A 12,565-nucleotide genomic window follows, 5' to 3' on the forward strand; every position below is an offset into this window, starting at 1 on the left:
TGCCTTCTTGAGGAGTATTTAATACACTGGGGAGACTTAGCAACCTGTACCCCAAACCCAAGGATGATAAAAGGGAGGACAAAGGAAAGGTTCAAAAACCAGCCTGCTAGAGGTAGAGAAAGGACCATCACCGATCTTCTCCCTCCGTCCTCTCCTCCCAAGATAAGTGAAGTGAAGTGAAAGTTGGTCAGTCATGTCCAACACTTGGCGACCCCATGGCCTATATAGTTTATGCAAGTCTCCAGGCAAGAATACTGGAGGGTTGCCATGCCCTCCTCCAGGGGATCTTCCCAACCCAGGGGTCAAACCCAGGTCTCCCGCATTGCAGGCAGACTCTTTACCCACTGAGCCACCAGGCAGATAAGCTACTACTTAATAGCATTCCTTTGCTACCCTGATAGATCAAAAATACATCTCACTTGTAAGCCTTGGCTAGCACTATGTACCTAAAAAATGAAGAATCAAAGTAAGTAAGGAGAAATATGAAATATTTTATTTCAAAAATAAGTTGATGCCTATGCATGTTTCAGTGGACTTTAGGTTAACATTTATTTTTTTAATTATTAAAAAAATTTTTATTGTTGTTTGTGTCTTGTTAAAGAAGTTGCTGCTGCTGCTGCTAAGTCGCTTAAGTCGTGTCTGACTCTGTGTGACCCCATAGATGGCAGCCCACCAGGCTCCCCTTCCCTGGGATTCTCCAGGCAAGAACACTGGAGTGGGTTGCCATTGCCTCTCCAATGCATGCAAGTGAAAAGTGAAAGTCAAGTCGCTCAGTCGCGTCTGGTTAGTAGGAGTTTAAGATAGCTGTTCCTCTACATAAGTGGCTTATAATTGCTTTAGTATTTACTTCTACCTGTAAATCTCCTATTCTAATTAGAATAAAGTAGGGAAGATATTTCAAATACTTCAGTGGATTGAAAGGTCAAGTGAAAAATAAAATAGTAGAAGCTTATTAGGATAGAGTAGATATTAATTCACGAATCAGAATATTAACTTTGTGCAATAGCCTGTAAGTTATGCGGCATGGGACCACCTTTATTTGATTTATCCATTTATCCCTGGCCTCTATCACAATGGCTGACATATAATCTGTACCCAAATATTAACAGTCACGTAATAATTTGCTGTGACATAATAGCTCAGTACAGATGTTTAACCCTTTCCCCTCATTCCAAAATGATATGTTCCCTAATAGGTTTATTTGTCTTGAATTTAAGAAAATATTTGTGTAATAAGACACAATGAGGTAAAAAGAAATCCATCTGATATACAAGTAAGGCAATGGGAATAAAAGACCTGAAAGGGCACAAAGCCAGGAAGGAACCATAAGGATAGCATTAGGAATGAGACTTTAAGCAATAGTTTATAAAGAACTAGCTGTTCTATTTGGGGATATCTACAAAATAACAAATTGTCAAAAAAATAACATGGCTTTCTGGCAACATCAGGGCTGTCTATCCCTGAGTCTAAAGATGTTACCTGATGAAGGAGAGTCTGTGGGGTGAGACTGTAACAAATAAAGAGATGTCTAAAGGTGAATGTTCAAAGGAACAAAGATGCCTTTTGAATAATCATTCTCAGAAAATATGCTGTTTTTTTTTTTAAGTAAACATTTAAGGTTGTTAATAATCTCCCAGGACATTTTATAGATTATTTTTAAAAGACTGTTAGTTACATAAATAGGAATTAGAAAACTAATTTTGCATTATTAAAAGAAACAGGCAAAAAAATAAAATAAAAGAAACAGGCAGTAACCAGACCAACTTTACTTGTCCTGAAAGGGCAAAAAGGAGTAAATCTAAGTTAGATTGGTCAGATGAAATACTGCTTATAAGTGGCTTCATTTTCTTCCCAAGATCATGTATGGAATGAAAAGGATGGCTGGAAATTCTGTTAATTTTGAAACCAAAGAATGGAAAGAAAGTGAAGTCGCTCAGTTGTGCCCAACTCTTTGTGACCCCATGGACTGCAGCCTGTCAGGCTCCTCCATCCATGGGATTTTCAAGGCAAGAATACTGGAGTGGGTTGCCATTTTCTTCTCCAGAGGATCTTCCCAACCCAGGGATTGAACCTGGGTCTCCCACATTGCAGGCAGACGCTTTACCATCTGAGCCACCAGGGAAGCCAAAGAAAAATGTAAAAGTAAAGAAAAAAGTTACTTTGGAAAAAATTCTTTTCTGGAGAATGAGTAGAACAATTCAATGACCATTAATCCAGAAGGCAACTATAAAATAATTCTCTTCATCGTTAACAGCAATGAAGTGAATTCTGGGCATACAGTTGTCTGATTATGATATTCACACTAAACTAAGGCCTCTGTATGTACCTTGACAGGTACCATTTTTAAGATTGACTAATGACCAAGATAATCACGATGGTATGATCACTCACCTAGAGCCAGACATCCTGGAATGTGAAGTCAAGTGGGCCTTAGAAAGCATCACTACGAATAAAGCTAGTGGAGGTGATGGCATTCCAGTGGAGCTATTTCAAATCCTGAAAGATGATGCTGTGAAAGTGCTGCACTCAATATGCCAGCAAATTTGGAAAACTCAGCAGTGGCCACAGGACTGGAAAAGGTCAGTTTTCATTCCAATCCCAAAGAAAGGCAATGCCAAAGAATGCTCAAACTACCACACAACTGCACTCATTTCACACGCTAGTAGAGTAATGCTCAAAATTCTCCAAGGCAGGCTTCAGCAATATGTGAACTGTGAACTTCCTGATGTTCAAGCTGGTTTTAGAAAAGGCAGAGGAGCTAGAGATCAAATTGCCAACATCTGCTAGATCATAGAAAAAGCAAGAGAGTTCCAGAAAAACATCTATTTCTGCTTTATTGACTATGCCAAAGACTTTGACTGTGTGGATCACAATAAACTGTGGAAAATTCTGAAAGAGATGGGAATACCAGACCACCTGATCTGCCTCTTGAGAAATTTGTGTGCAGGTCAGGAGGCAACAGTTAGAACTGGACATGGAACAACAGACTGGTTCCAAATAGGAAAAGGAGTACATCTAGGTTGTATACTGTCACCCTGCTTATTGAACTTATATGCAGAGTACATCATGAGAAATGCTGGGCTGGAAGAAGCACAAGCCAGAATCAAGATTGCCAGGAGAAATATCAATAACCTCAGATATGCAGATGACACCATCCTTATCGCAGAAAGTGAAGAGGAACTGAAAATTCTCTTGATGAAAGTGAAAGAGGAGAGTGAAAAAGTTGGCTTAAAGCTCAACATTCAGAAAATGAAGATCATGGCATCCAGTCTCATCACTTCATGGGAAATAGATGGGGAAACAGTGGAAACAGTGTCAGAGTTTATTTTTTTGGGGCTCCAAAATCACTACAGATGGTGACTGCAGCCATGAAATTAAAAGACGCTTACTCCTTGGAAGAAAAGTTATGAACAACCTTGACAGCATATTGAAAAGCAGAGACATTACTTTGCCAACAAAGGTTCATCTAGTCAAGACTATGGTTTTTCTTGTGGTCATGTATGGATGTGAAAGTTGGACTGTGAAGAAAACTGAGCACTGAAGAATTGATGCTTTTGAACTGTGGTGTTGGACAAGACTCTTGAGAGTCCCCTGGACTGCAAGGAGATCCAACCAGTCCATTCTGAAGGAGATCAGCCCTGGGTGTTCTTTGGAAGGAATGATGCTAAAACTAAAACTCCAGTACTTTGGCCACCTCATGTGAAGAGTTGACTTATTGGAAAAGATTCTGATGCTGGGAGGGATTGGGGGCAGGAGGAGAAGGGGACGACAGAGGATGAGATGGCTGGATGGCATCACAGACTCAATGGACGTGAGTTTGAGTGAACTCCAGGAGTTGGTGATGGACAGGGAGGCCTGGTGTGCTGCGATTCACGGGGTTGCAAAGAGTCAGACACGACTGAGCGACTGAACTGAACTGAACTTAATCCTTTATCATTGGTTACAAATATGAAACAGTAAGTTTCGTATTCACATTAAATTATATGTGTATAGTGGCCAACTGTGGGTTGTGGTCCACAGTTACTTTACATTTTGAAATAGAAGCATATATAAAATTTAAATATGTCTCTTATAATAATTCACTCTCCTTACAAACCATTACCAGCAACTACATTTTCAAAGACATGATAGAAATATCTTAAAACTTACCGATCCCTGAGAATGGTCCAGAGCTCTCCACCTAGGCAAGCTTCCATCAACATATACAAATATTTGCTGTCCTTAAATGTTCTGTATAATCTGTGAATTGCAAACAGAAAAACAAGAATTATAAACATTACTGTTTTTAAAAGCGTGTAAATATTTTTCATTGCCCAGATTGTAGTCTCACTCTTGATTTGCCAAACTTGAAATTTTATTAAAAGAATGAGAAAGATCTAAATTCATAAAGAGGAAAAAGGAGGTTATGTTTATGATTTACACACTGTAGGGCGTAGATTCACCTTTGAAATGTGTTGTGTTCAGTAGCTTTAGTCATTGCTGACTCTGCGATCCTTTGGACTGTAGCCTGCCAGGCTCCTCTGTTCAAGGGATTCTCCAGGCAAGAGTCCTGGAGTGGGTCACCATGCTCTTCTCCAGGGGATCTTCCCAGCCCAGGGATCAAACCCGTGTCTTCTGCATTGGCAAATTCTCTACTGTCTGAGCCACCAGGAAGCTTAATCCCAATGTTTATGGACCAAGAGGACTTCTGGGGATTCCTCTAATTCCAATTTGGCTAACATTTCAAGCATGGCCTCTTGAGCACTATTTAGTGGTCATAAACATGCATAAACATAAACATGGATATACAGTGATGACACTTTAAAGTACAGATGTGTATGATATTTTGCACTGGTCACTTAAATTCATGTGATACCCTGTTTTCAGCAAGTGCCACTGGAAAATTAACTAGAAAATCTTCTGCATTATTAAAAAAAAAATCCCACTGCCATCTTATGAGTGCTCTCAAAATACTAAGATGGAACAGTCATTTCATTTTTTAAAATCTTCAAAAAATATTGAAATAAAGAATATTCAAGGTAAAATAGTTTGATTTTTGGTATTAATAATTTGTCATTCAAGTACCAGAGGTCTATGTAGAGTTCCAGAATAACTGAGGATAAAAATGGAACATTAGGAAGTCTGATTTTTCCTTTAGGAAAAACATGTTTTGTTTTTTTTTCAGAATCTGATTCTCATTTTTTAAAAATCAATATTTTAGTGCTTTTTTATTTAGTGAAAACTTTCTTAAAATCTGGTTTAAAAATATGTTTCTTTGTGTGACTCTAACGTGCAACAGTGAGCGCACATGGCAGAGACTTTAGTGGCTGCTTTTCCGCTTGGAATGGGGGACCTGAACCCCTGGGCAGGGTCCTTGTTGTTCAGTAGCTAAGTTGTGTCTGATGCCAGGCTTCCCTATCCATCACCAACTCCCGGAGCTTGCTCAGACTCATGTCCATTGTGTTTGTGATGCCATCCAACCATCTCATCCTCCATCGCCCCCTCCTCCTCCTGCCCTCAATCTTTCCCAGCATCAGGGTCTTCTCTAGTGAGTCCACTCTTCACATCAGGTGGCCAGAGTATTGAGGCTTCTACATCAGTCCTTCCAGTGAATATTCAGGACTGATCTCCTTTAGGATGGACTGGTCGGATCTCCTTGCAGTCCAAGGGACTCTCGAGAGTCTTCTCCAGCAGCACAGTTGGGAAGCATCAGTTCTTCGGCACTCAGCCTTCTTTATGGCCCTTACCTCACTATGAAGTCCGAATGGGCCCCCTGCATGATCTGCTTCTCCGAGCGGATGTGTTCCTGCTGTCTTGTATCCACAATGTGGCGTTTCTTGAGAATCTTCATTGCAAAGGTTTTGGATTCTTCACTTTTTAACTGGACCTTAAAGAAAGTCAGAAGGGAATTAGTGAGAAAAAAAATCCACAGAGTTAATATAACAATGCATTCTTAGCTCCAAATTAACAGGTGCATGGAGCATTGAGATGACACCCTGAACACCACCTGTGTCATGGTAAAGCCTGTCTGGAGCTGGATTTGAAATCCAGGACTCACAGACATTGCCCAGTCTCATTCCACTGGGCCTGATACACTTTCACCAACTGGATTCCCAATTAATTTTGTGCCCACTGAGATTAGCAGAGGGCAAGTGTATTTGATTCTCTTTGTATTATTTCATGTCATTTCATATTATGTGTTTGAGTATACTTTACCATTTTTCTCCTTGAATCAGAAAAGTAGAAATAAAAACTAATTTCTTCTCCAATTTTATTACTTCCAGTGAGTTTTGAAAAAGTAAGGCCATATGGTCCTATATGATTTTCCTCTTTAGTTCTAGTCCACAAACATTTCTAGAGTTATTTAATTCAGTGACAGACCCTTGTCTCTGCTGAGACTGAAAATTTATGTACTGATACTTCTTTTTATCTCAGTCTTTCCCTTCTCTCCAGTTAAAGAGAAAAGAGATGGTAATAAGATTTTTTTGTTTTTCAAAAGATTTTGGAAACTACTTTCCTTTGTCTTCTCAAAATAGGTATGATGGCTTTAATCCTCTCTGGCCTTAAACTTGACTCCATGGTTATACTAACTGGGAGACCTAAGCTGAGCCTTGGTGTCCCCAGAGCTTCCAAGCGTCTGTTGCAGCCCCTCTTGGCTCTTGGTGACTCCCGAGGGGCTTGGGTCCTCCAGATGCCATTCCAAATATAGGTGCTAGTCTGTGTTCACTGTTTTACAAAGAATTCAACAAGGTGACTTGTAAGGAGGAGAGAGAGCAGAGCTAATCACCTAACATAAGTTATCATCTAGTGCTCTCAGGACAAAGAATCCTCAAGGTAATACCAAACAGCCTACTTTATTCTGAACTAACGAAAGCACTGGAGAAATAAGACAATGAGCCATTTCTGCTTTTCAGCTGAAGTATGACTGCCCCCTCTTTAGTTGTGAACTGCTTACAGCTTTATCTGCAAGGATGGTGAAGGTTTTAAGTGTCTTGCTCATGTACACATGGACAGACGGAATTCAACTGAGAGACAGTAATGTGGCAAGGTCTTTAGAAGAAAACATGAAGACACTTCAGATAAAGAGGCTTCCATTTGCTGCCAGCATTTGAGAATCTATGACAGGCTAGAAGGGCAATGGATATTTGAAAATGCCTTAAATAGCTAAAGGCCCTCTACGCCGTTTGTGGTACTGGTTGAGATGACAGATGAGTGTGACGCAAATGGAGTCAGTCATAATTCATAGTGAGATACAAGATGTGGACATTCACTTCTAAAAGAGATCCGGACAGAGAAGAAAGATGACACGGAAAATGAGCTGTGTCAGGATGCTAACATTCACATGGATGGACCTAGAGACTGTTACAGTGAAGTCAGTCGGAGAAAGAGAAATGTCACATAATACCCCTTATGTGCAGAATCTGAAAGGAAATGATACAAATGAACGTATTTATAAAACAGAAACAGAATCACAGACTTAGAGAACCAACTTATGGTTGCTGGGGGAATGAGGAGGGAACAGATAGATAGGGAGCTTGGGATGGACATGTACACACCGCTGTATTTAAAATGGATAGCCAATAAGGACCTCTTGTATAGTCCAGGGAACTCTGCTCAACGTTAGTGTTAGGATGGGATGGGGTTTTGGGGTAGAATGAATACATGTGTATGTATGGTTGCATCATTCTGCTGTGTGCCTGAAACTATCACAATATTGTTAATCAGCTATAACAAGTTAGAAAAGAGTCTTATAGAAAAACACTGTCTTTATTCACACACTGGTTCTTCCAGTCATTGTCTTAGCTGCAGTGAGACATAATGTATTTAGTACTGTATCATCCAATGAACTCTGAGTCATAGTACTCTAGGTTTGAGGAATAGAAACTATATTCTGAAAAAAGTAATTTCCTCCTCAGGACACATTTGCCAATAGAGAACTGTCTTAATGTTACCAGAAGTACCAGGAAAATCCTAGAGATTTTTTCCCACTTGTTTATATATGAGGAAGACATTTTCTTCTACAGGCATGTTTTTCAATTATTTAAGATCTCCATCTTTAATGAGACACAAATCCCATTGGGAGATACTTTATGTTATCCAACTTAAAATAACAATTTATCTGCCCAAATTCAGGTTTAAATTGTTGAGTGAGAGTAGATTGGAAAGTGTTAGTCAACATGGTCTTGACAACAGCACTGTTAAAAAGCTAAAGCTGGGTTCTGGATGAATGAAATGCAACAGAAGGGATTTTTCCCAGAAGATAAGAATGTAGCTGAGGGGAAAATTAAATCATAGTAGAATGAGATGACTAAAACAATTCTATATATACCATATGTGTGACAGTGAAGTAAATAATGATAACAAAACTCTTTTGTAATACAAAAAAAAAAAAAAAGAGTATTAACATTCAGAGAAGAAATCTGATCATATTCCCTCTTTAGAGTCTTACCCAGATAAGTGTGAAAAGTAGGTCACACAATGTAACAATTACTCTCTCTAGAGATGTTAACATTTTAACTTGTGTATAGGTTAGGAGGAAAGAACTCTGGCTTTAGGGTGACAGGTCTGGACTTCAATCCTAACTCCACGTAAGGTCTCTCTCTCTTGTCTTCTTAGGCAGCTGAGTAACTTCTCTGAGCCCCAGTTCTGGCTGAGGATAACACCACGTACTGTATGGAGTTAATCGTGACCTTACATGAGAAAGTACCGCCATATGGGCATTCGTTGTTGTCTCTCTACATATATCTTGGGTAGCTCAAATGTTATCCTTAAAACAAAGCTAGATCATGTCACTTCTGTGCTCAAACACTGCAGTGGCTTCCCAGCTCACTCGTGATAAAGACAACGCTGTCACAGATGCCCACAAGGCCCTGCTTCATTTGAACTCCTGCTCCCTGTGAGCCTCACTCCACACTTGGGGTCACTGTGCTCAGGTCCCACTGGATCCCTTGCTGCTCCTTGAGCACAACAAGCAAGCTCTCACCTCAGGCCATTTGCCCGTGCCTGCCGAAATATTCTCCCACACTTATCCTCTGGGCTTACTGCTCAGTTTCCTAAATTCTCTGTTCAAATGTTTCCTTATTTAGAAAGGCTCTCCTCACACCAGTCTATGTAAAAGAGTAACCACCTACTTCTCCCTTCCCTTTTGTAGTGTTCTATATAGCTCTATCACAAGCTATATTTATTCTGTATTTATCACACCAAATGTTTATTCTGATTACTTGTTTAGTATCTGCCTTCTTTCACTATTCTGTAAGCAACCCAAGACTGGGGATGTTTTTGTTCACTGTGCCTGACATAGAATAAATGCTCATGAAGTGTTTGTTGACTAAGTGAATCAAATAAAGAATGAAATAAGCCATGATGACTTATCACTGACAAAGCCACAAGAGAGCTGGTACCTTAGCACCATACTGTGTATCTCTAAGCTTAATAGGATAAAGCAAGGGAACTTATAAATGACAAGTATATAGCATTTACTCTTTTTCTTCTTTCCCAAACTGCCCTTACGCATAAGAAGGAAGAAAAGATTTCTGTATGCTGATATGGCATAGAAAATATACATACCAAATATCTATATAATTCAGCTCTGAATTTTCAGTTTTTATGCTTACAGCATGTTTTCTTAAACTTCATTTTTCCTTGAATGACTAAGATGTGGTATTATTCCCAGCCACACAGCCTACGACATTAATAACATCATCTCTAGGATGCCAACTGAATTTTATATACAAATTCAGTTGTATATACAAATTTTATATACAACTACAAAATATATTTATGAAGGGTCAAATAGAAACGTGTTCACTGATATATTAACAATGGTCTCTTAGGGAGATTTTTAGTTGATTTAGTTCTTTTTAACTTTTTTGAAATGGTTAACTTGTACAATTAGCGTTTCTCACCTGTATGATAAGTGAAAATAATGACTCTGGTCATGGAAAAAATTTTAAAGTCTCTTTTAAATCAGAATTTAAATTTATTTATTAAATATTTAATATTTATAGTAAATATTAATATTTATATTAAATATTAATATTATTAATATTTAATTATAATTAAAATATTAATATAATAAATAAATAAATTTATTTATTTTGACTCTCTCAAAGGATTCTGGTACAGTGGAATCCACTCTATTAGGATCCCATGAATGCAAAGACCTTGAGAAGTTGTGTGCAGTAGGATAACAACCTATTCAAGTTCAGGCTGAACCACACTAGTCATATCCTTAAAGAAAATACCTTATTTTTTTATTTCAACACAAACTCTCAAAGTTACAGCAATTTGTATTAAGTCTAAACTATTGTGCTTTATTATGAAGGTGTTTTCACAAAACTAATCCATGAAAAATTTTAAGGTGAAATTTAGTTTGCTTTTTATTTGTCCTATTGGCCAAATTAATTATTTGGTGGCTCAGTGATAAAGAATCCACATGTAATGCAGTAGGTTCAGGTTCAACCCCTGGGCCAGGAAGATCCCCTGGAGAAGGAAATGGCGACCCATTCCAGTAATTTTGCCTGGGAAATCCCATGGACAGAGTCATGAAGAGTCAGAAATGACTTATCAACTAACCCACCACCACCAAATTAGTTATACCAGCACCTCTTGTGCCGATTTGAAATAATGATGATGATTTTATAGCAGGTCACTAGAGATGACAATGGCACCCCACTCCAGTACTCTTGCTTGGAAAATCCCATGGACGGAGGAGCCTGGTAGGCTGCAGTCCATGGGGTCACTGGGAGTTGGACATGACTGAGCGACTTCACTTTCACTTTTCACTTTCATGCATTGGAGAAGGAAATGGCAACCCACTCCAGTGTTCTTGCCTGGAGAATCCCAGGGATAGGGGAGCCTGGTGGGCTGCCGTCTATGGGGTCACACAGAGTCGGACATGACTGAAGTGACTTAGCAGCAGCAGCAGCAGTTTAATGGTCTCTTCAGGCCAAAGCAATTTTGTCAAAATGTGATCCACTACAGGAATGAAACTTTGAACCAGTCTGTATTCCCAACCCACCTACTTCACTTCTACCCAGTGGATAAGCAGAAGATGGAGAGGCTTTAAGTAAAAGGTTGCTGACCCTTGTATCACATTTGTTTCTCTCTCAAGATTTCTAGAAAGGATATGTGAATTTAAAAATGCTAATATCAATATCTTTCTTCTGTTTTTTATAAGTAATGCTGTGCTATATGTGAAATTAAAATTAGCAAAAGTTTCATTTGTGTAAAAAGTTATTTTAACATGAATCACTGGGTTGCCATTTGAAGGAATATATACTTGAGCAAGGTGAATCTTAATATGGGAATTTTTGACAAAGGATTTTGTCACATTCTTAACTATCAGGCTCTATCTGGTACCTAAATAATATGGACCTGAAGATGAGAGACAGCACCACCAGTATTTTAAAGAGCTTTGAAGACACAATTGCTGACTGTATTTAAATACGTGCTTTCTTTTATCTGGGACAAACACTTGCTTTATAAAGGCTTCTCTCCTGCTGTATCTAATTCTTTACACTTACTAGGAAATAGGATTCTGATCAGAGCAAGGTAAAAATTAGCTCAGTGCAATGACTAGGGGTTGGTCCTTAGAATCTACTTGGCCATTCATCTATTGAACCTTTGTATTAACAGTTCATAGTTTACTTAGCACTATAGATATCTTTTCATTATTTTGGAAGAAAATGGATTTCTGAACTATACTGTAATTAAAATAATTTATGAAATTAAGGTTTGAACTGACAATATCACATAGCCTATTATTATGCAAAATTCCTTTATAAAGTAGTTCAAATTACATTTCCATGCACAACAGGAAAGGATGACTTGCTTAGGTAAGCTAATGCTACAGACCACAGGGGATGAAGTGAGTTCAGAAAAGCTTATAACAGGGAGAGGTGGGTAAGATGGCAGAGTAGGGAGACCGTGAACTCATATCCTCTCACAGACACAGCATTTACAGCTGCTTACAGAGCTAACATCTATGAGAGTGACATGAAGACTAGCAGAAAAGAGTTTCTACAACTAAAGACAGAAAAAAGGAATTGCCATGAAACAAGGAGAGGCAGAAACACAGTACTGTCAGGACCCACGCCCTTGGATCTGCAACTCACAAATAAGAGGAATATTACAATCACAGAAGTCCTCTCCAAGGAACAAGGGGTCCAATCTCATATTGGTCTCCCTGGCCTGTGGGTCCTACACCTAAAATATGAGCCCCTATAACATCTGATTTTGAAAACCAGCAAGGTTTGCATTAGGGAGAGCAGGAGGGCTTTTTTCACTCTTAAGTGGCATGTACAAAAACCTCACACACTTCAAGTCCCAGAAGTTTGAAAGGAGCCTGGACCAGAACTACTTACTAATCTCTGAGAGCCTCTGGAGAGGCAGGGGGGCCAATAGGAGCACCCTTGCTGCCGTTTTAGGGAGCTTGTTCTAAGCATGTGGACACAGGCACTGCAAAGTACAACTTCAGAATAGGCTTCCCTGGCGGCTCAGATGGTAAACAATCTGCTTGCAATACAGGATACCCAGGTTCAAACCCTCAGTCAGGAAGATCCCCTGGAGAAGGGAATGGCAACAC

At 39.1% G+C, this 12,565-nt stretch overlaps 1 protein-coding gene across 12 annotated transcripts in view; it reads right to left on the reverse strand.

Annotated features, from left to right (window-relative positions):
* Positions 1–12,565, reverse strand: part of PRKG1 (protein kinase cGMP-dependent 1) — a 1,415,798-nt gene that overhangs the window by 25,266 nt on the left and 1,377,967 nt on the right. For all 12 annotated transcript variants that reach the window (XM_086379150.1, XM_086379151.1, XM_086379152.1 and 9 more), the window contains 2 exons: positions 5,727–5,866; positions 4,150–4,239 (listed from right to left, as the gene is read on the reverse strand). In XM_086379150.1, the coding sequence (XP_086235276.1) occupies positions 4,150–4,239; positions 5,727–5,866 (230 nt within the window). The remainder of the gene's footprint in view (positions 1–4,149; positions 4,240–5,726; positions 5,867–12,565) is intronic.

This window comes from Bos grunniens, chromosome 26 (genome assembly GCF_055505025.1).
Source record: "Bos grunniens cultivar Pamir isolate PY7600 chromosome 26, Bosgru_T2T1.0, whole genome shotgun sequence".
Classification (NCBI taxonomy): domain Eukaryota; kingdom Metazoa; phylum Chordata; class Mammalia; order Artiodactyla; family Bovidae; genus Bos; species Bos grunniens.